The sequence below is a fragment of the Pinus tabuliformis genome, chromosome X, assembly GCF_031772625.1.
Source record: "Pinus tabuliformis cultivar Carrire ecotype Pingquan chromosome X, CPIR1, whole genome shotgun sequence".
NCBI lineage: Eukaryota > Viridiplantae > Streptophyta > Pinopsida > Pinales > Pinaceae > Pinus > Pinus tabuliformis.
In genome coordinates, this window is record NC_142308.1 from 1,640,711,071 (window position 1) to 1,640,732,608 (window position 21,538).

The 21,538-nt window shown below is 35.4% G+C and overlaps 1 protein-coding gene across 2 annotated transcripts; it reads right to left on the bottom strand.

Moving 5' to 3' along the window:
- Positions 1 to 1,157: 1,157 nt before the first annotated feature.
- Positions 1,158 to 21,093, bottom strand: LOC149146320 (uncharacterized). Of its 2 annotated transcripts, none has more exons than XM_089448246.1 (2): positions 20,105 to 21,093; positions 1,158 to 1,437 (listed from the first exon to the last, which is right to left on the bottom strand). In XM_089448246.1, the coding sequence occupies exons 1-2, from the start codon at positions 20,958 to 20,960 to the stop codon at positions 1,247 to 1,249; spliced, it is 1,047 nt and encodes a 348-aa protein (XP_089304372.1). In that variant the 5' UTR covers positions 20,961 to 21,093; the 3' UTR covers positions 1,158 to 1,246. The 2 variants fall into 2 exon arrangements, with proteins under 2 accessions (XP_089304372.1, XP_089304373.1); XM_089448247.1 differs by lacking the exon at positions 1,158 to 1,437 and adding an exon at positions 2,577 to 3,083 and having other exon boundaries at positions 20,105 to 21,081.
- Positions 21,094 to 21,538: the final 445 nt, after the last annotated feature.

The following is a 21,538-nucleotide window of genomic DNA, read 5'->3' on the forward strand; positions in this document are numbered from 1 at the left end:
CTTCTCCAATGACACTTGCCTCAATGAATTCGACTAGTGATGAGTAAGAGGCTCTCAACCTCCAAGTGGAAGCAAGAACTGACAGAGAGAAGCGACAAGTCAAAACATAAGCTGACTCATCCTCTCTGCTTACATCTATATATGGATCTCTCATCTAGAGGTTCAAGAGGCTGGAATTTTGTACTTTGCAGAGAATTGCTGTTGGTTTGAGATTGAGATTAGTACATTGGGTGATTTATGCTTTGTTGGAGGAGAGGAAGGGATTCCTTTGCTGGGAGGTAGATGCTGGATCGGAACTCACTTGGTTGTATCTCCTCTTGGACTTTCTTATTCTATCAATAAACTATTTGAGTTTCTCCTACATGCTGTGTACCAATGATGTTGTGTTATGCTTACATGTTTAGCTTAATCTGATCTTGAGCTTTTTATGAATGTATATCTATATCTTCGTGTAGTTTCTCTCTCTTGTGATCTTGCAGGAATTCGGTGAAGCTGGGCCGGTGAAGGAGCAAGGAGCTGAGAGCCACTGAAGAGAGGAGTGATTGGATCAACAAACTAGTGGAAGACACAGGTTAGTTACATCCTTTCTCCTCATTTACATTTCATAAAGAAGAAATACTCAAATAAGTTTCCTTGTTTGTTGCTAAGGCACTATCACACCTTAGAGTGGGATAGGGGCATTCCGAATGGATACTTTTCCCAACAACAGTGTGCGACCACCTGGCCTGACATAATGGCCATCATAGCTTCCAATAATAAAAAACCACCTTGCAAGGACATCCTAGCTCATGTCTCATGAATTTTATTCATCAATATTAACTGATATAAATCTTATAAATATAATATTAGAATCCTCTCCAGATTCACTGTTAATACAAGGGTAAAGGAAATTTTCTAGCTCAAGGCACTAGCCAAATACCAACTTTGGTATTTGTGACCCCTTTATGGGGATGCACCTACCGTGCCTCGTTGGGTTTCTGCCTTGTAACATAGTTCAAGGATCACAATACTTTCCAATATTCCTACTCCATTAGACACACTTTATATGCTATACATAGTGAATGGAAAAGAAGCATTATAGAACCCACAATTTCACAGAAGGAAGAAAAATCTTAGCCAGATCAATATCAAAATCTTACCCACTGATTAATAAAGAATAACAAGTAGTGTAATGAATTGTTCCAAGTTATTTATTTACAAGATGTAAAGAATCTAGTGGAATGGAAAATATTACTTAGGCAACCCTTCAATATTTTTCTACTAATATGCCTGTGCATGTACATATGAAATTAAGAGCATTGTTGAATACAAAGTTTCCTTTTCTCTTGCCTCCATTTTGACAAATTAGTGTGAAATCAGTGTCACTTTGAATCTCCTTTCCTGTGTGGATGTTTTGACAAATCAATGTGAAATCAAAGTCACTTCGAATTTCCTTTCCTACGAGGGATCACACCACAGTTGATTAGTAAAAGATAATCTACTATATATTATGTTCAAGAAACTAATTGCAATCTACAGTGGAAACAAGACCTCAATTCTTATTCTAAATTTGAATATCTCAGGACAACATGAGAGATAAAAATGCTTATGGTCTTAGTAGCTAGAAAACAATCACTCCATCATTACAATACCACCTAGATTTCAACACTTAACCTAAATAATGGCACTAGTTGCAATGCTTATTTGCATTAACACCATGGAAAAGAAACAACAATGTTTCAAAACACACTTACTGGAAAAGTTGTAACTTTCTGAGAATATTTAATGATAGCATATGAACCTCATAGCTATGGTGGGGAAACTAGGGAACCCAAATCTTGGAAGATATCTCATACCAAATTTGAGAAAGTAAAAAGGGAAAAAATCAAAATCTATAAATCAAGCAATGAATTGTTTACAAATCAAATACAATTCCTTTAACTAACAGTTAAATTGTGGTGATATATTTAAATATTTAGTAAGAGGGGAACTTCTAACCATGGAATATTACCTTTGTCATTACTGTCATCCCTTAGTGACTGAGATTACAAATCAATACTTATGGAAAGATTGTAAGAAATTCTGTGAAATAGTAAAGCATAAGCTCTATTTTCAAGAAAATCAAGACATTGTTACATCAAGAGCCATAATTGATACATAATCAATGAATCAAGTCCTTGTATGGCACAGGCTTGTTTCACAACCTCTATTTTCTCAATAAAAAAATCAAGACATTGTATGTGGTTATTGCCAAAAGGAAATTGTGTTCTAATTTGGAAGAGGATCTTATCAAAAGACATGTATTTATTCAAACCTACAGCCTAATGGGTTACTGAAAAATAAGTTGGAATATGGGAACATGATACTTAAATTGAAAAAATATGCTTTCCTTTTAGAAACATTACAGTTATACAATGTTTTTTGAAAGCATTAGAATTTGAAATTGGGCCTTTCTATCAAGACAAATTTTCATTAACAAAATGTACTTTCCTACCTAAAACGTTGTAGATATCCAAGAAAAACTTGAAAAGCATAAGAGAACTTAGCTTAATGTACTTTCTTTCCTTCCTTAACATTCTTAAAGAGGTGAGGTTCCCCAAGTCATCAGGTAACTTTCGATGGAAATGACAGTTAGTAATAGTCCAATTCACAACTGAAGATGTGTCACAAATACGAGGGGGCATCTACTCCAAATCACAAAAGTGCTCTAGGTTAAAATCTATCATTATTGGAAGCTCAATGCTCGACTGGGTGTTATTGAACCCAAACATTTTTCCAATCTTCACTAAAAGCTTAAAGATAGCTTCTCTAAGTTCTACATGACTTTACTATGCTCTTGAAGTGGGGACACATGCAGCCTCTCCAAGTGAATAGTCTTAAACTAAGTGAAGATAAGGTCGATAGATCATTCAGTGTGGATCTCTTTAACCCATAATTGAATACTATGTCTCTCTTGAACCCATAATTGAAAACTATTAGGACTTTCAAATTTTTCATGGAACTCAAAAATGTTGGAAGAAATTATTTGCTTCCAGAAAATAGTAAAACTAAAGCCTCTGCTTGAGGACAATTGATGTCACACCACTAATACTTCTCCATGGAATCTGTATAGGTAAACCACAAATGCAGAATTCTATTAGAATATTGTGTTTATTGAATACACAAATGAAATCATTGCATTTATTTAAAATATCTTTTGAAATCAAAATTACCGAAATTACATATCGATAACCTAGTGGGTGTAGGATAAAATTCACCGTGTCATTCACAGAAAGCATGAGAAAAAACCGAATACTATATATAAAACCAAGAAAAATTCAAATTCATCACTTCTAGGGACCTAGTAACCACCATGCCAATACACAAGTATGTTCCTATTTGCAGTTAGAAAAATTACCCAAATTACAATCTGTTTACTCCAGCCTATGTTGGAAAGTTATAGAAGGATGACTAGTGCAATCAATCCGTTCCTTTTAGCCCTGGATTTGTTTCAGTTTAAAACAGAAGTATACAAATATACTTGTCCAATGTCTATGCCTTAACCATTCACCTTAAGATGTTTTTACAATATAATTTCCTAAGTCTATTTAATATCTTCCTTATCATAAAAACCAACCTATATCCATCTTAACTCCACATCTACCATTCTTAGGGGGTGAAATCTATTTATCCCTCTGAGCAAGCTGTTTTACAATATAATTTCCTAAGTCTATTTAATATCTTCATTATCATTAAAACCAACCTATATCCATCTTAACTCCACATCTACCACTCTTAGGGGGATGAAATCTATTTATCCCTCTGAGCACTTGGTAGACCCAGAATTAAGATGGATCTAAGATGATAGAATTTCCCCTTTAAATAGCCTATGCTCACATGAATACCATGGTATTACCATGGGTCAATGCCATGCGTTATCATAAACCTGGAGCTAAAAAATTACTATTACTAATTTATAAAAATTAATAAAATTAATATTTTATTTTTATTTTATTTTTTATTTTAACCAAGCTAAAATGTTTAACATACATTAAATTACAACATCCATTTTTACTCTTGATCCACGAAGCGCCGAGAGGGATCAAATATTTTTCACTCTATGCTAGTTTGCATATCACGATATTTGATACCTCTCGGGGGTTAGTAAATCCAGAGTAAAGATGGATCTATGCTGGTTTAATTCCCCCATTTAAATAGGCTACATTCCAGGTGAATAATTCCCCCATTTTTATTTTTATTAATACTAATATTAGGGTTAATAATGTTTTTTTGCATGGTATTAATAATAATCTAACCCATGGTATTTGTCCCATAGTATTTTTCCCATAGGTTTCACCTAAATATAACGCATTTTTGGAGTGTTCGTAAATATAAGGTGACTTATGGAGTAAATATAAAAAAATGTTTTAGTTTTTTACCATACCTCTCATTTATTTATATTTTTATTAATTTACCATACCTCTTTTACAAATATGGTATTTGGCCCATAGGATTCACTTAAATAAAACCTATTTTTTGAGCCTTCATAAATAGAACGAGGGTTATGGACTAAATATAAAAAGAGGTTTTATTTATTTACCATACGTCTAGTCTATTTATATTTATATTTATTTACCATACCTTTTGAGTAAGTATAAAAAGACGTTTTATGTATTTATCATACCTCCACTTTACTTATATTTTTATTTGTTTACACCCTTGCATGTATATAAGGTGACTTATGGAGTAAATATAAAAAATGTTTTATTTCTTTACCATACTTCTCATTTATTTATATTTTTATTAATTTACCATACCTCTTCTATAAATATGGTATTTGGCCCAAAGGATTCACTTAAATAAAACCTATTCTTGAAAGTTAGGGCTAATGGAAGGTTGTAACTCCTAATTTCAAGGGCTAAATTTACCTTTTATACCCTCTCCCTTAAAATAAGGTGGGCTATTTGAGGTGATTTGTAAAAATGTACTATGATACAAAATATTCGCCCACCAAAAATTTAAAACTCCTTAATTTCGCCAAAGGGTGAACATTCGCCCCTGAAATTTTCCATGTAGAGGAAGTATGTCGAGACAATATTGCAGAGATTTAATATGCAGGATAGTAAACCGGTGAAGGTTCCTATTCCTGTAGGTGTAAATTTATATGTTGAATAGTGTCCCAAGACACAAGAAGAGGAAGAGGACATGTCCCATGTTCCATATGCAAGTGTAGTCGGTAGCCTGATTTATGAAATGTTTTTACTAGACCAAACATTGCACATGTAGTGGGAGTATTGAGCAGATTATGTCAAAACTAGGGAAGGAGCATTGGACAAAAATGAAGCAGGTTTTCAGGTATTTGTGTGGCACTAGTGATTATGGTTTGTGCTACCAAGGAAGACTGGGATTGGACAAAGTTTTGGATATTCGTGGCTTTGTTGATGTAGACTGAGCTAGAGATCTAGATCAGAGAATATCTACAAGTGGGTATGTGCTTAACCTATTTGGAGGTGTAGTCAGTTGGATGAGTAAGAAACAATCTATAGTGGCATTATCAACTACAGAGGCAGAACACATGGCAGCCACTAATGTAAGCAAGGAAGTAGTTTGGTTGTAGAGATTGTGTTCAAGTATGGGGTTAGTACATGGAGATATAAAGATAGACTGTGACAACCAAACTACAATTTTCTTGGCAAAGAACCCTGCTTACCATTTAAAGACAAAGCAAATTGATGTTCAGTATCACTTTGTGAGGGATATGATAGAAGACAAAAAGGTGTTGTTGATAAAGGTGGACACTTTGAAGAATACTGCAGATGCATTGACAAAATCTGTGAGCTCCGAGAAGTTCTCTTGGTGTAGAGAAACAATGGGAATTGTAGGGCCGGATAAATGACTAATCTCTCCTATGACCCCTCGTGGAAAGAAAACAAGTGGGAGAATGTTGGGTTGTGTTATATTAATTACCCAACTAGCCTCCCTAGTTAACTAGGGGGTTAGAGGCGGGGCGGAGTCCCCCCTTCATTGCACCGATTATGTAGCGGGGGGGCCCGGGGGGTTACAGGGGGTTTGAGGGGGGCAGGTAGGCCCCCTCTACAGGGTCCAAGGCAGTGCCCCAGAGAAAATTATTTTGGACCCTATATTAGGTGGGCGGACCTACCTATGGTTTTGTGCATGGCTTTCATACATGGTTTTGGGCACGATGGTTTCGACCCATTGTATTTGATGCTTCGACATGTATGTATATGTATTGTAACATTGAAAGGAACATAATGAAAAATCAAGTTGCTAGTCCCGGTTTTGGGATCCAGGGGAAAATTTCTGTGTATATGTGTTTTATGTGTTATGCTCTCGCTATTGTTTATTTTCTATGTTTTAGAATTTGTATGCAGGTAACTTCTGTACAGGGTTAAAACCTACAATAATTTTGTTATGAAGTTAGTGGAGTGTTCTGGATTTTTTTGAACGTTTCCCCCTTATCTTTCTATTTTTAATTTATGCTATTTTTTTTTAAATTTATACTAGTTCCTTATAGTTTCAAATCAAATTGTAAAACATTAGATAAGGAATGAAGGTTGGAAGGACCAGTTCTATCTTAATGGAAATTTTGCAATTTTCCTGGTTAGAGACCTTTAATGATATTATTAAATGATTTTCTAACCAAAACTAAACATGATTAGCATTTATTATGAAGAAAAACCATTCATGCATATGATGACCATCTAACTTTGACACTTGTGTGAATTTCATGATTTTGACAATTGGATTCTTAATCACCTTTAGAGGTAATTTATAATGGTTCCCTTTTAAATTATCTTGCAAAAATGTTGCTTTTATTGATAAGTCCTTGCATTTGAGAGAAGAAGCATGACATATTAGACAATCGGCGGCATGGCTTTGCAGTAAATATTATAGAAAAAAATGGTATAAAGTTGGTGATAAAGAACACATGTTTATTGAAGAGAGATTACATGTCTTTCCTTACCCTTTGACTGAAAAATGATTTAATGAATAAGTATTATAAAATTATTCAATGTTACACTTCCTTTGGCGTGTTTTGACTTCAGATGTATTTCGAGTTATTCATTCCCTTGTATTGAATTAAACTTATGTTTTGTAATATTTTAAAAATGTCCCAGTGATCCGGGTTGTCTCTGCTACCAGAATTTACCAAGATCTTTTACTTCTATGATGTTAGCAGAATTACATGTGAAAGCATATGAAGAACCAAATGTGCATACTTTAAAGAAGATGAAACATAATGATATCCATTAAATCAAAGAACACACACAAGTTGATAATGGATTTCATCCAGTGTGGGTTATGCCTCCAGGCTCGGTGCTAAGAGTGGGGAGGTTGCTTCATTAAATGTTACAAGATGGTGATGAGTGCATGGTGTATTCTTTGTCATTACAAGGACAAAATTCCTCAACTAGAGTGGCATGTCTCTCAACGAGACGTTCTCCTATAGGAAATCTCACCCATATGGGCCCTCCTTTAGCATGAAAATATATAAAATTCTCACATGAAATGGCATACAAGTATCCTCCAACATAATGGTAAAGAAGGATCTCAACATCAATATCATCATCTCAACAAATCAAAAGAAATACATGGCATCATTGCATCATATACCTCCACTTCCGGGGATGGCCTGAAAATGCACAACTCTGTTGAAGAAATGGATTGCACTATTGAATTCATGGCATGAAATCTTATCAAATGACTTTAAAATTGACCCCTTTCTCATATCATCAATTCTGGGAACCTAGGAATCTCAAAGATTCCACAATATTCCTTTATGGATATGGGTGAAAAATCTTCAACTTGAATGACAAATATGACTTCACCACTACACTCCTTACGAAAAAATTAGTAAAATGAGTATAACATTGGCCTAGTTTTGAAACAGTGGTTTTTGGGCCTCTAGGAAATCTTAAAGATTCCTAAAGATTCCATGAAGATTCCTCTTTACAAGTTGACTGAAAATCTACTTCTTAGATGACAAATCTAATCTCACTGTCTCTCTCCTTGTGAAATTCTGAGAAAAATGAGTATGAAATCGACATCATTCTACCTCGTTCAAAAATCAGCCTCCAAGGGAATCTAAAGATTCCTCAACATTCTGCAAAAGGAATATTCCTGCAAGATTCTCCCTGTCTCAAAAATCGTGCCATCATGGTTATGCCTTGGTCACTATGTTAGGGCTCCACCCTCTCAGCCCATATGCTCACTATTCCCTTCGACCTTTGATGGATCCACTCATGTCCCACCACATGCAATGTAATGGTTTAAATACCTATGTATAGGTGGATATAACAAGGTAAGGGTCATTGGCCCAATGGTTTTGCATGGTTAATTTAAGGCACAAGGTTAGCAACTTGGTGGTTGCGGGTTCAACATGTGGACCAAACCACCATTTATGTTTTTAAATCCAAATTTTTAGTTATAATAATTAAACTATCTATCATGCATATAATTAAAAACCATTGGTTATAACATGGTAGTTACAACCCTTTATTATATATGGTATGAACCATATTTTGTTTGTTTTTTATAAAAAGAACCAATGGACCATGCTTTTTTTATATATGGGTTTTAGTTTTAACATATGGTTACCATATATGTTTAACCACCAATCCTGAAACAAATTTATTTGACTATTTTGTTGGTTTTGTTATATATGGTTTAATATATATATATATATATATATATATATATATATATATATGAATATATATGAAACCATATTCTTTTGTGTCATATGGTTTTGTCCTTATGTGGTTATGTTTTAATATTATTTACTTTTGTCTTTTCTATAGGGCAATGAGCCAATGATGGAGTGCTAAGTGTCAATGCTTTATGGGTTGTCATGTACGATTTGGGTGCCACCTGTTGACTGGGATGCCATGTGGCACACCGTGGGCCTCTCTTTTTCCCTATCTTGTCAAACTTTAAACTGCAATAAGTTGATCATACAGACTCAGATTTGAGTGTTGTCTATGCCACTGGAATCGTGGCAAAAACCACTACAATTTGTTCTTTGTTTCACTGCAATCCAAAAACTTTGGGTTTTGAGCCTTTCCTGAGCCCTCTTTGATTTATGAATGTTTTTGGAGCCTCCTGAATTATTCCTCCCCACTGAGGAGATTTTGGTCCTCTAAAAGCATGAACACAATCTGTAATCTATTGTACTCCCTTGTATGCACAATAAGTGCCCTTACAGGCCACACTTCCTTCTCCTTTACCTTTTTTATTTAAAGCCATAAGTGATTAACTGAAACCTACATCGATGGCAAACTTGTGGTACAATAGTTTCAAAATACATGTCCCCTTATAGGACTAAACATGACCCAAGAAAACCCCATACTTACCAAGAATTTATAACACAATATTTTCATCAAAATAATAATAGAAACCAATACCCCAGCTATCAACACAAGTCAAAAAATATCATCATGTTGAATTCATAAGTGATGGCAAACACTTCATCATTTTTTCAACCATTTCACAGCATCTGATTTACAAAATGTTGCCATGAAAAGCTAGTATATCTAATAAAACCATCTCTCACTCAACAAAGCGAATGGATCATATCCCTATAGTTTATTCTCTTGTTGAACAACTTTATCAGTCGATTCCCGCACAGGTGCATTTTCCTTTTTGATTCACTACTCTAGATGGATCTCCCAATGTGTGGCTCTCTGATGTACACCTCTCTTGCAATGACTACAAAAATTCTTGTTCCTCTAGACCTAGTTAACCTTCTTCCTTCCTTAACATGGAGAAGGGCCTACATGTCTTTTCCTCTTCCTTGCTTCCATTCTCTTCCAACTCTTGCCAAAACCCTAGCTATAAAAACCAAAAAAACTACATGGTTTTCTATGCTACAAGTTCTGGTCATCATTAATCTTCTTGTAATCAAAATAAACATTGGCATACTAAGAATTATTATACCTCACTTGGTTGTCTATGGTACATGCTTGGCGATGAGATCTTTCCTTAGCTCTTTCTCTGCAATGTGCACTCTCATGGGATGATTGTGATGTGTTCCCATCATTCTCTTTCCTTGATGATTTGGGAAATGGCTTGGATTCTTTTCTTGAAGAACCCCTTTCTTCTATTTCCTTCGAGAATTCTCTTTCAGAGTACCCCAATCCTGAAATGGGGACTGTTATCTCTGGACCTTATAAGCTTTTCCAAAGATTACATAGAGTGTGGTGACCATCAAAAATAAAAGGAAATAAGCGCATTCAGAATGATTTTGAAGACAAACCTCTCTTGGCGCTGATCCATTGCACAATGAATCGAAGGTTTGAGTTCAACTAAATCGCAAGGTAAACAAGAGGCCCAATAAATGTCTTTTAAGAACAAAGTAAATTGTGCATTCCTTTCACCCAAATCATTATCCGTCAACACCCCCGACACTCTTAAAACCAACTCCAGTAGGTTAAATTGCACGAAGATTAACCGGGTGAATAGTGCCAACTTTGAAAGGTCAAAGGATGAATCGAGGGTCCTGATTGGTTTCGGGAGCTAGCGAAGAGCTCATTCCATCCAGGGAACTCCCTGCCATAGTGCAGTGGGGTTAATAGCCAAATGGGCTCCTCCCATTGGCTCCTCTTGATCTAAGGTCAAACGACCTGAAGGTAAAGTAAAAATGCATCAGCACGCTCCTGTCTTTGATCTCTACTTCCCAATCTTCTGACCAACCCCCCACCGCCACACATCCTTCGCTTTTATCCCTAAACCTTCCACTTGGACATTCATGCCCCTTTTATTATATAAGAGCATGTCGCCTAAATTTCTTCCTCCCAATATCTATTATACAATCTCGAGGAAAATATCCCCCACCTAGTCACTTGTGTAAGATCTATTGCTCTCAATCCCTGAAACATATAAGGACCACTCCCCGACATCACTTTCAGTCATTCCTACAGGTTGCAAGTAACCCGACACCCTGACCACTTGTATTTTTCTTTTATTCGCTCAATAAAATGAATCAAACTGCACCCGCAACCCCCAAAACCTGTGAGGTTAAATCCACTGGTGTCGAACCCTCAGTGGATGCAAAGTGTCAAATTTCAGACCATGCTTGTCCTTATTCTCTTTTTGACCTCCGTTGTGAACTGTTTTCTTACCATGTCAGGAAAGAAGACCCTTTTAGGGTTGTCAAATCTAGTCTCTTGATAGGCCCCTATGCTACTAGTGTAACCCCTTATTGTTATTAGTAAAACCCCCTTATTATATTGTTGTACCCATGTAGTCCCCATATTGTTACTATTGTGCCCCATAGAAGCCCACTATTGTTATTATTGTGCCCTTATATGTCAGCTCTGATTATATTATGACCCCTTAGACTCCTATATATAGAAAGGAGGTCTTGTCATTTGAAGAATCCAAGAATTGTTCATTTATGTAATGTAAAGGAGGTTTCCCCCTCGAAGGGGCTGAATTCTATGGCATTGATCTATCTTTTCTATCTTTTTGTGAGCTGGTTTCATAACATTTGGTATCGGAGCTTTGGATTCTAGGGTTTCGCTGCTCCAAACAGGTCATTGTGGCATTTGCGCTATAACTTCTTTTTTGCTATGTTTCAGATGCTACAAAAAAAAACCATTTGGATTAAAATCGTTCTGAACCTTGGGTCTGAATTTCAGAGCTTTTCACGCTACATTTGTGGAGAAATGATATGAGGAAGTTGGCCTTTTTGTAGACTCCCGAATTACATTCAAAACAGGTGACCTGGGGAAAATCGTCATAAATTTTGTTTTGAGCATCAGATTGAAATTTCGTAAGAAGTTGCAGAAAGAGGACGGACTGTAGTTTCCTATGTATATTTTTCAGATTAGAAGGTCAAAACAGTGACACGTGGCATTTCATACAAGTTAGCTCTTTTGAAAATGTATATAATCAGGCCATCTTGGGAGATTGTACATAACTCTTTCTTAGAGAATCCAATTTTGATCAGACTGGTGGAATTGGTAAGAGGACACAGAGGGCTACTATAGGTCGAAATTTCAGAGCTAGAAGAGCTGAAATTACAGAGTTATAGTTGTTTCAAGATCGAACTCTTAAAATCAAGAAAAAGGGAGATGCGGAAGTTTGATGGCAAGGATCCGGTAAATTGGATACTACAGATGGAGAAATATTTTCATCTACATGATGTACCACCGTTACAAAAGGTATATATTGCATCTAATTATTTAGAACTGAAACAATTTTTATGCTATAAAGGGATTTTTTCTCATAAACCACTTGTCACATGGTCAATTTTCATAGAGGAAATGATAACACATTATGAGGATACAAATAGAAACTCCTTCTTTAGCCAATTGATAAATCTCAAACAAAAGGGTTCAATGGAAGAGCACATTGAAGACTTTCAAAAATTGAATAGAAGGGTAAATTATATTCCAGAGAAGCAAAGGATTGATGTCTTCATAGGGACTTTAAAGGATAACGTTCAACATGAGGTTCATTTTTGGGAACCTGATTGATTGGAGGAGGCATTCGTGTTGGCAAGAAAAATTGAAAGTGAAACTATGAAAACAAGGAATCCCACCACTCATGACTATAACTATGGAAGTGTTTCTTCTCCTAGCCTTACACAACCTACAAGGCTTACACTACAACAATTGGAAGAAAAAAGAGAAAAGGGGCTTTGTTACAATTGTGATAGAAAATGCACTAAAGGTCATAAGTGTGCTGAGAAGAAATTATTTTACATAGAGTATGAAGAGGAGGAAGAAAAGGATCAAGAAACATCAAAAGAAGAGGATATACGCCATGAACAAACCCCAGAGAAAGAAGAAATGAATTCGACCATATCTTGTAAAGCATTGACAAGAATTACCAATCCTCAAACTCTCAAGATAGAAGGACATATCAAGAAGAAAAAGGTTCAAGAAGTGAAAGATCATATCGAGAAAGCAAAAATGAATCCAACCATATCTTGTAATGCATTGGCTGGAATTACCACTCCTCAAACTATCAATATAGAAGGACATATCCAGAAGAAAAATGTTCAAGAAGTGAAAGATCACATCAAGCATCAATAAATGAATCCGACCATATCTTGTAAAGCATTGGAAGAAATTATCACTCCTCAAGCTCTTAAGATAGAAGGACATATCAAGAAGAAAAATGTTCAAGCAGTGAAAGATCACATCGAGCATCAACAACAAGTTCTCCAACTTTTAAAGGATGATGCCACTTTGGTGCAAAATCAAATGAAACAATAGGTAGATCAACATCACAGTGAAAAAAGTTTTGATGTAGGTGATTGGGTATTTTTACGGCTACATCTCAAGCAAGCTATTTATGAGAAGGAAATGTTGGCAATACTACATGAACTTAAGAAATGGCGACCTTACCCAATGGGAAGACACTTCAAGGTAAAAATGGATCATGATAGTCTTAAATACTCTTTAGAACAAATATTATCTTTAGAAGAACAAAAAAAATGGGTCACAAATACGTTGGGTTATGACTTTGACATCATCTACAGAAAAGGGAAGAAAAATTTTGTTGCAGATGCACTCTCAAGAAAGGATGACGATGTGGAAGAATTGTTCTGTGCTATTTCTATTATCCAACCAAATTGGATAAATGAAGAAAGGTATGATGGAAGAAGGACAAAGAAGTGTGGCCACTCATTCAAAAGTTGCAGAATATCCCAATTCAAACAATATTGCCAGAGCTTGAAGAGGAAGGAAAAATCATATTGGAACCTGGAGCAGTCATAGAAACAAGAACCTGACAACTAGGAAATCGATAAATTTTAGAGTATCTCATCAAGTGGAAGAACTTACCCATTGAAGATTTCACATGGGAGGACAAAAATTTTATACAGAAACATCAAAAACTACTCAAGCATTGAGGACAACACTTTTTGAAGGAGAGGGGCATGTTAGGCCTCTATACTACTAGTGTAACCCCTTATTGTTATTAGTACAACCACCTTATTATATTGTTGTACCCATGTAGTCCCCATATTGTTACTATTGTGCCCCATAGAAGCCCACTATTGTTATTATTGTGCCCTTATAAGTCAGCTATGATTATATAATGACCCCTTAGACTCCTATATATAGAAAGGAGGTCTTGTCATTTTAAGAATCCAAGAATTGTTCATTTATGTAATGTAAAGGAGGTTTCCCCCTCGAAGAGGCTGAATTCTATGGCATTGATCTATCTTTTTGTGATTTGGTTTCATAACATCTCTATTTTCAAATTGCGCCTTTTGTTCATCATTTCCCTATATTCATATCCTGGTTGGCCACAACATACCAAGAGGATAAGAATTTCTTTGTTTGTGCCTCTGGGAGCAAAATCCTGGAAATAACTCCTACCTGATCCAAAGGACTTTAATTTTTCCTATTTCTTCCACAATGAAACCTTTCATTGATGCTACCCTAGTTCAACACTTCATTACACTCCCCCATGATGAGCAACAAATTCTTCCTGGATGAAATCCTTGTCCCTGGAATAAAATCCATTCCTTGAGAAGAGTGGTTCCCAATAACCCTCTTCCAGAAACCCATTTGACCCATCCTGACTACAATTGCCTACTTAATTGGTGAAGATGACTCACAAACAATAAATAAAGCCACCATGGGATTTCTGCACAAGATGAAGAAACAAGATTGCTTACTTAACATCCCACTCTACCTATCTGCTACTGTATTCCTTCAGTTTTTTTTATTCCCTCCTTCTTATTTTCACCGCTATTCCCTTCTATTTTACTTGTTCCTATATACCCATGTTGAGGAATTCCAATGTATGGATCTTCAAGTTTTTTCTCCAAACAAGCAACAAAATTCTATCTTTGATTGGAATCTCTCAGTGAGAAAAAGGCTTGGCTTGGGTGGGTATTCCCAATTCATCTCGACCTTCATGGCTATTGTTTACCGTATTATTCATGAAACCCCACCACCTAGAATCTTCCCACAGCAAAAGGAGTTCCTCCAACTCAGCAAGGATGCTATGATAGGAGACTGGTACCTCTATGAGGATTGCATAGAAAGTTGGTTTTAGGGTTGTGAATTTTGTCCATATTGTTTGCCAGTATTCATGCCTATGCGGATCTTCACCCTTGAGTTCATCCAACAGATCCTTAGTGTAGGCCTACCTCATTTTGTACCAGCAAAAAAGGGCTACATATTCAAAATCGAATAGCTAGTAGGTCCTTTTGTGATAAACACAAGGTAGGCTTTTAAAATAGTTGAGACCCTACTAGAATCTATGGAGCTTGAATAGGGAGACACTAGGCATTACAATCCCCAAGGCATCATTTCCCAAAGGAGAGAAAAGATTAAAGCATCAACTTATGTACATGACTCTAAGCCTGAAATTGGATGGAAAGCTAACTTTTATTCATGGCCTCTTAATACAGAAATGGAGACCGAGTCCCCAGTTAACACAGGAAAAGCATCAAAGAGGACTACTGACTTAGCAGGGGATACTGACATAGAGGAGGGCCATATAAATAAAAAAGCTAGAAGTTAGAGTCGAGAAAAGGAAGAACAAGTGGAGGAGGAAGTGGGGATACAACTATATAAACCAGTTCTAAATCATTCAGGCTTCAAGATTAACATAGAAAATCCACGAGTAGTCACAACTTCAACCACAATTGAAGTAGTTATTCCAGATCCTCAAGACATTGCTACTACTACAGGATCCAGTTGGCCTATAGGAAGAGCTATTAATGAAAGCAACAAAAAAGTAAAAGAGAGAATTCATAGAGAAATGGCTACCCAATCAACCCCTTGGCACACCCGACTACTAGCTATTATGGACCTCGAGAAGGATGAAATGAGAATTTCACTACAACACCCATTAGTGTAGGTCTTGCCTACAGGACCTCTATTCAAGATCTTGGATGTCTCCCTGAATCTAGGAAGTGTCCCTTTGTTAGATAAGGTCAACCTACATAAGCAGGTTGGGGAAATGTTATATAATGATATGGGTAAAAACCTCATGACTATCAATAGAGCTAAGACATATTTAGGAAAAGTATCCAATAAAATGAAAATAGAGAAGGCTAACTCTAGAACTCTATATCTCCAAAAATAATAATATAAGGAGTTGATAATTAAACTAGGTATAAACCCAAATGACAGATCAACAGTAGAAACCATTCTACAGTCAAATCAAAAGGAATATCAGGAGCTACGACATAGGCTAAAGATGTCTGGTGGTGAACATATTCAGACAAAGGAGTTGGCACAGGTCGAGATGGAGAAAGAAAATCTAATGAAGGGGTTGTCAGACAGTAAAGTTAAACTATTGGCTTTGGAGAAAACTATGACTAATTTGCAAAGGAAGAATGATTCTCATGTGTGTATAGTATTAGTGCCTAAAGATCCATAGAACCCCATTGATCACCTCACTCAGGCTCTAAGAGAGCTTCAACTTTCTGAAGTTGAACTAAAAAAGAAACAAAGGGACTTAGACACTTCCAAAGCCAAGCTAGCCTAGCAGGAGAAACAACTGCAAAACTCAATTATTAATGTTGAACATGTCACTAAAAACCTCCAGGCTTCCACAAAGGAGATTACTGGACTGAAGGCTAAACTAAAGGGGGACATGTCTCTCCTCAAAGCCAGGCAGTTGGTATGGGACGAGATCATTGAGGAAATGAATCGCAACTGGGAACATGTGACTTTGATACATGATCATAAGGTCATTAGTGCAGAGTGTGGATCACAAACAACAAATACTAAAGAGATAAGTATAAGGAACTCCCAGTTTTCTATAAAATTCATTCATTTCTTTAATGAAGGCCAATTAAGGAGCTGAGACCAATAGACATAGCAGATAGATTCAGTGTAGTGGAGGATATCTCTAAGGTGGTTTCAAAAGAAGAAGCCTGAGCTAGAGCAGAGTAGAGCCTAGTCAGAGTACAAAAGGACATGGCTTCCTTCAATGAAGAGTTTGATAGGATCATACAGGCTGGGTTACCTAACCTCTAGGGGCCTCATGGGGAACTGTTATCTTAGGAGTAGTACAATCAAAAAATGCAGAGGCTAAGATCCGGGGAGGATCAACTCATTATAAAATAACCACTCTTAAGGGTACAATTGTGGTAAATTTACTAAAGAAGGAATTATAGCTACTCGAGATTGTTAGAAGTCTTTTTCTCCGCAGGTTGGACTACTCTGAGGTGATTGATCTAAATATTAACTACAAATGGTTCAGTTCTGATCCTGAACCCCCTCCAGCCTTGTGGAAATGGTGCGAACAGTTTGTAAACCCGCCACTCATACAAACGGTCCATCCTCATGGTCTGCATGTTCCTCATCAGGCTTCATCATCTCATCTTTCTTGAAGATCATCCAAATTATGCCAGCCTTGGCATTTCATTTTCTTTAGTGTTATTTTTACTTATGGTTTTTTATTTTTTTTGTTATATCAACACATTATGGTTAAAACAACTATGCATTCGCACATGCTGGAATTTTGAGTATTGCTTTGGCATAATGAACCAAATCAAGAAGGAATATCTCTCTAATGTCCTATCTCTGTCCAAAGAGGCCTATATATGCAACTTTTGATAAATAAACAAAGGTTCATGATTTTGGAAAGAAACTCTGTATTGTTTTGGGCAACGTTCTGGTTATTTCGATGCATGTATTACTCATAATGTTAATGCCTATCAATGATGATTCCTTCGTTTTGGGATTACAGTATGTCTCCTCTCTTTTGTACTTTCATAAATGTTCATATTCTTCTCATATTTCGCATTAAGTAGATGCTAGATATGTTTCCTCTCCTATACAGATTCATTTGAATTAAGATGTTGATGAAGAATTCATGTATGAATTTTGGAAGATAGATTTTTAAATGTGCTTGGTGAGTCTTTGCATCCACCATCATTCCATAACTATCATTTCTTTCTAAATCCAAATATGTGTAGAATACTTGATATCTCGAGCTCTATATGATGGGTTTCTTCTTTTCTTATAAGTTTTGATGTGCATTTTTCTTTTTCTCAAAAATATTTGAGGATTTTTTCATTTTAAATAAGGGACATGATGAAATGTTTAACACTATCTACATTGTGTGATTTCCAACCAGAGAAATATGTAATATAACATTGGAAAATTACACATAGAAATATAACATTGGAAAATTACACATAGAAATAAAACTTTAAATAAAATAATAATTCATTACATATTATTATTTACTTTTTATTCTAGATGCTTTGAATAAAATAATAAGTCATTACATATTATTATTTACTTTTTATTCTAGATAAAATAAAATATATACATCGCTTAAAATTAAATCCAAAACTATAAATATTATTTAAAAAATAAAATTAACGTTTTTGAATTTTAAAGTTTTAATTTAAATTGATATTTTAAAAAAGAGATAAAAAAAAGTTATATTATAATGATAATATCTATTGAAATAACCATTATAAATTTTGGTGTTCTATAAATCATTTTTATTTTATATATTATTATTACATACATGATAGATTATTTACCATATAAAATAAGTTATAAACTTTTTCGTTATTAAACACAATAAAATAACAAACCAATTATATAATGTTTACTGGATTATTTACAATATATAATGCATTATAAAATTTCTCTTGATCAAATACATTAAAATAACAAATATCAAATTAGAATATATATATATATATACTAAACATCTTAAAACATTTATCTTATGATTATGTATAGTTTTAATAAAAATACATTTAATAAAAGATTGAAAGATTTAAATGAAATATGATATTTTCTTATTAATATAAAACATCTTAAAATGTAATTCTTAAATTGTTAAAAGTTTGGATGCACCATAATATTTTTAGATTAACATAAAAGTTTTTTCAAATCTAATTTTTAAATTGATAAACATTTTAATACAATCAATTTTGTATATCTTTTGAAATATATAACTAATATTTCTAAATTCAAATTTTATCAAATTAAAAAATAATAATAATAATAATAATAATAATAATAATAATAATAATAATTAATATTGTAAGAATTATTTTTCTAAATTTATTTTAATACTAATACCATTAACATAAAATTTTCAGTTAATAAAAACATCAATATGAATAATATTTTATATCCCTTTAAATATAACTAACTTGTACACACCCATCAAATTCCTTGAAATTCAATACAAATACTATTTATCTTTCTAAATTTGTTTTATAGTAAATACTATTTTAATGATTATAATATTTTTTATTCTAGCTAACTTCTGCTAGCCAATAAATTGACCAAAAAAAAATCAATACAAATGATATTTCACAAATTATCATTCTAAAAGCCCAATAAATTGCCAAAAAAATGCAATACAAATGATATTTCACAAATTATCATTCTAACTTCAGCTTCTAACAAATTGACAAAAATTCAATACTGATGATATTTTACAAATTTTCCTTCGCAAATTATCATTCTAAAATCAGCTTCTAGCAAATTGACAAAAGTTCAACACTAATAATATTTTACAAAATTTCCTTCAAAATTTGTTTCATGTAAATACTATTTTAATTGATGTATTCGGACATTTTTACTAAAAGAAATCTATTTGATGAAAAATTTAAGATGAAAGTTTCAGTAAATATAACATTCTGTAAAACCAAGTAAAATTGATTGTCTCGCCAATTTCGATTGAAGCAGAATACTAAAGAACGAGAGCGTTCCGTTCTCAGATAATGCACAGGAAATCCATTGATTAGTCACATAAAGAGACCATCCAATTAGTGCACATGCATGGGCATAATGCCTCCCCCATCGACCAATTATGGGTGCATCATGAAACAATGAAGGGACCAAGAATACATGCACATGGTTAGGAAATTCTTGCGAAATTCATGAACATAGTTACTTGAAAAATAGCACAGGGCAGGCATGATCTTATGGGATTACAATTCCGATCTACTACTTTGCTCACCTATCCAATTTCCTTTTTGTATTTATCAGTGTGGAGGTTGAACAACGGATTGGGAGGAGTATCATTATACCAATCACAAATTTAGAGAATATTTCAGAATCTGACTATCAATTGTTTGAACGAAATTCAAAAGATATAAATACTCTAAGCAGGCAAGCTTGAGCCTGCCTTACTTATCATTCGGAATTGGAAAAAACCTTGGACTTACCAGTGCTGAATCGGTTGCAGCTGCTGAGCTGAAGATCCAGGCACACCTCTGTCGAAGAAGAAAGTTGCTGTAGATCGGTAAACAATGGTCTGTTAGATGTCGATCCAGGAGATTTAACGTGCTCATCTCGTTTTATCCACGGAAAATGGTTCCTGCATCTTTGTCTGCCTGTCATGTGACCATTTGAATTTAAGCTCCAAACATCACAGCCTTCTGAATTGCTGCTGCAGGACTCGGGTATGAAGTCACTGTAAACAACATGATCCCTCGTACCGTGTGGTGAAAGGAGAGAAGACCCGGGAACTCTCTCACGGCTAAACAGATCAATACCATTCTGTTTTCCTGAATAGTTTGAATTGCCAGAGGGCGATCTCTGAAACCTCGTCATTGCCCGGCGCCGTTCTCGTTTATGGGCGTTCTGGTGGCCGCCGAGAGCCTGAGACGTCGGGAAAACCCTACAACAATATCGGCATTCGAATTTCACACAATCATCGGACAAAATTGCTTTCGTGCCTTCGCGCCCGCTGTCCACTGAGCCCATCTCCGGCAACATGACTCCATGGTTGATTATTTGTTTGGAATTTTCCGGTACAACATCGGCGCACGAATCTGGGTCCTTGGTTTTTCCATTGATTTCTATGCCGAAGATCCTAATTATGGGTCTCTCCCGCCGGATTGTCTCGCCATAATTATCACGGCTTGAAGGTCTGCATCGTTCGTTTAATTGATCGTACTGTGATCTGTTGAATGGAAGCTGAGATAACGCATTGACAGAGCCTGGCAAGAACTCCAACGGTATTATGCGATTAATTCCACGGTGCTGCTGCTGTTGCTGGCCATGATCACACTCTCCCATCTGAAGGCAAACGTTAGAATTGTTGCCTCGGCTTCTCAAATCATAACAACAACCGTGTAATGAATGAATGAATAATAATAATAATGGAAGGGAAGGGAAGGGAAGGGAATATGATGGGATAAATGTCGAGTGAAATTAGGTGGGTAGGGATGGCGAGAGTTGGGGAAGTGCGATAATGTTGAGAAGTGTCATTCAGTCTCATTCGACATCGTAAGGTAGCAGTGGGCGTCAATGATTTGCCTTAGATGGGGGAGGTCCCGATTTTCGTGACTTAGGCCGAATGTCGTGATCGTTGGATGAAGTAGATTGTCTTGTGCTTGCGTCAAGGTACGTTCAACTTTGTTGTAGGGCACAAGATACAGAGATGATTGGGCCTTGAGAGCTGGCGACAAACACTTGCATGCCGCAGCATCTTCACACTTGATTGTCTTACTAGAAAAGGGACACAACATGCTTCTTTCACATATAATAACAAGTCAATAACGCAACTTGTGACGAGGACAATGATGATATTCACTTGTGTGTTAAAAACGTAACGAATTTTGCACATTAAACTGTCAAATCAAGAGATAAAATAA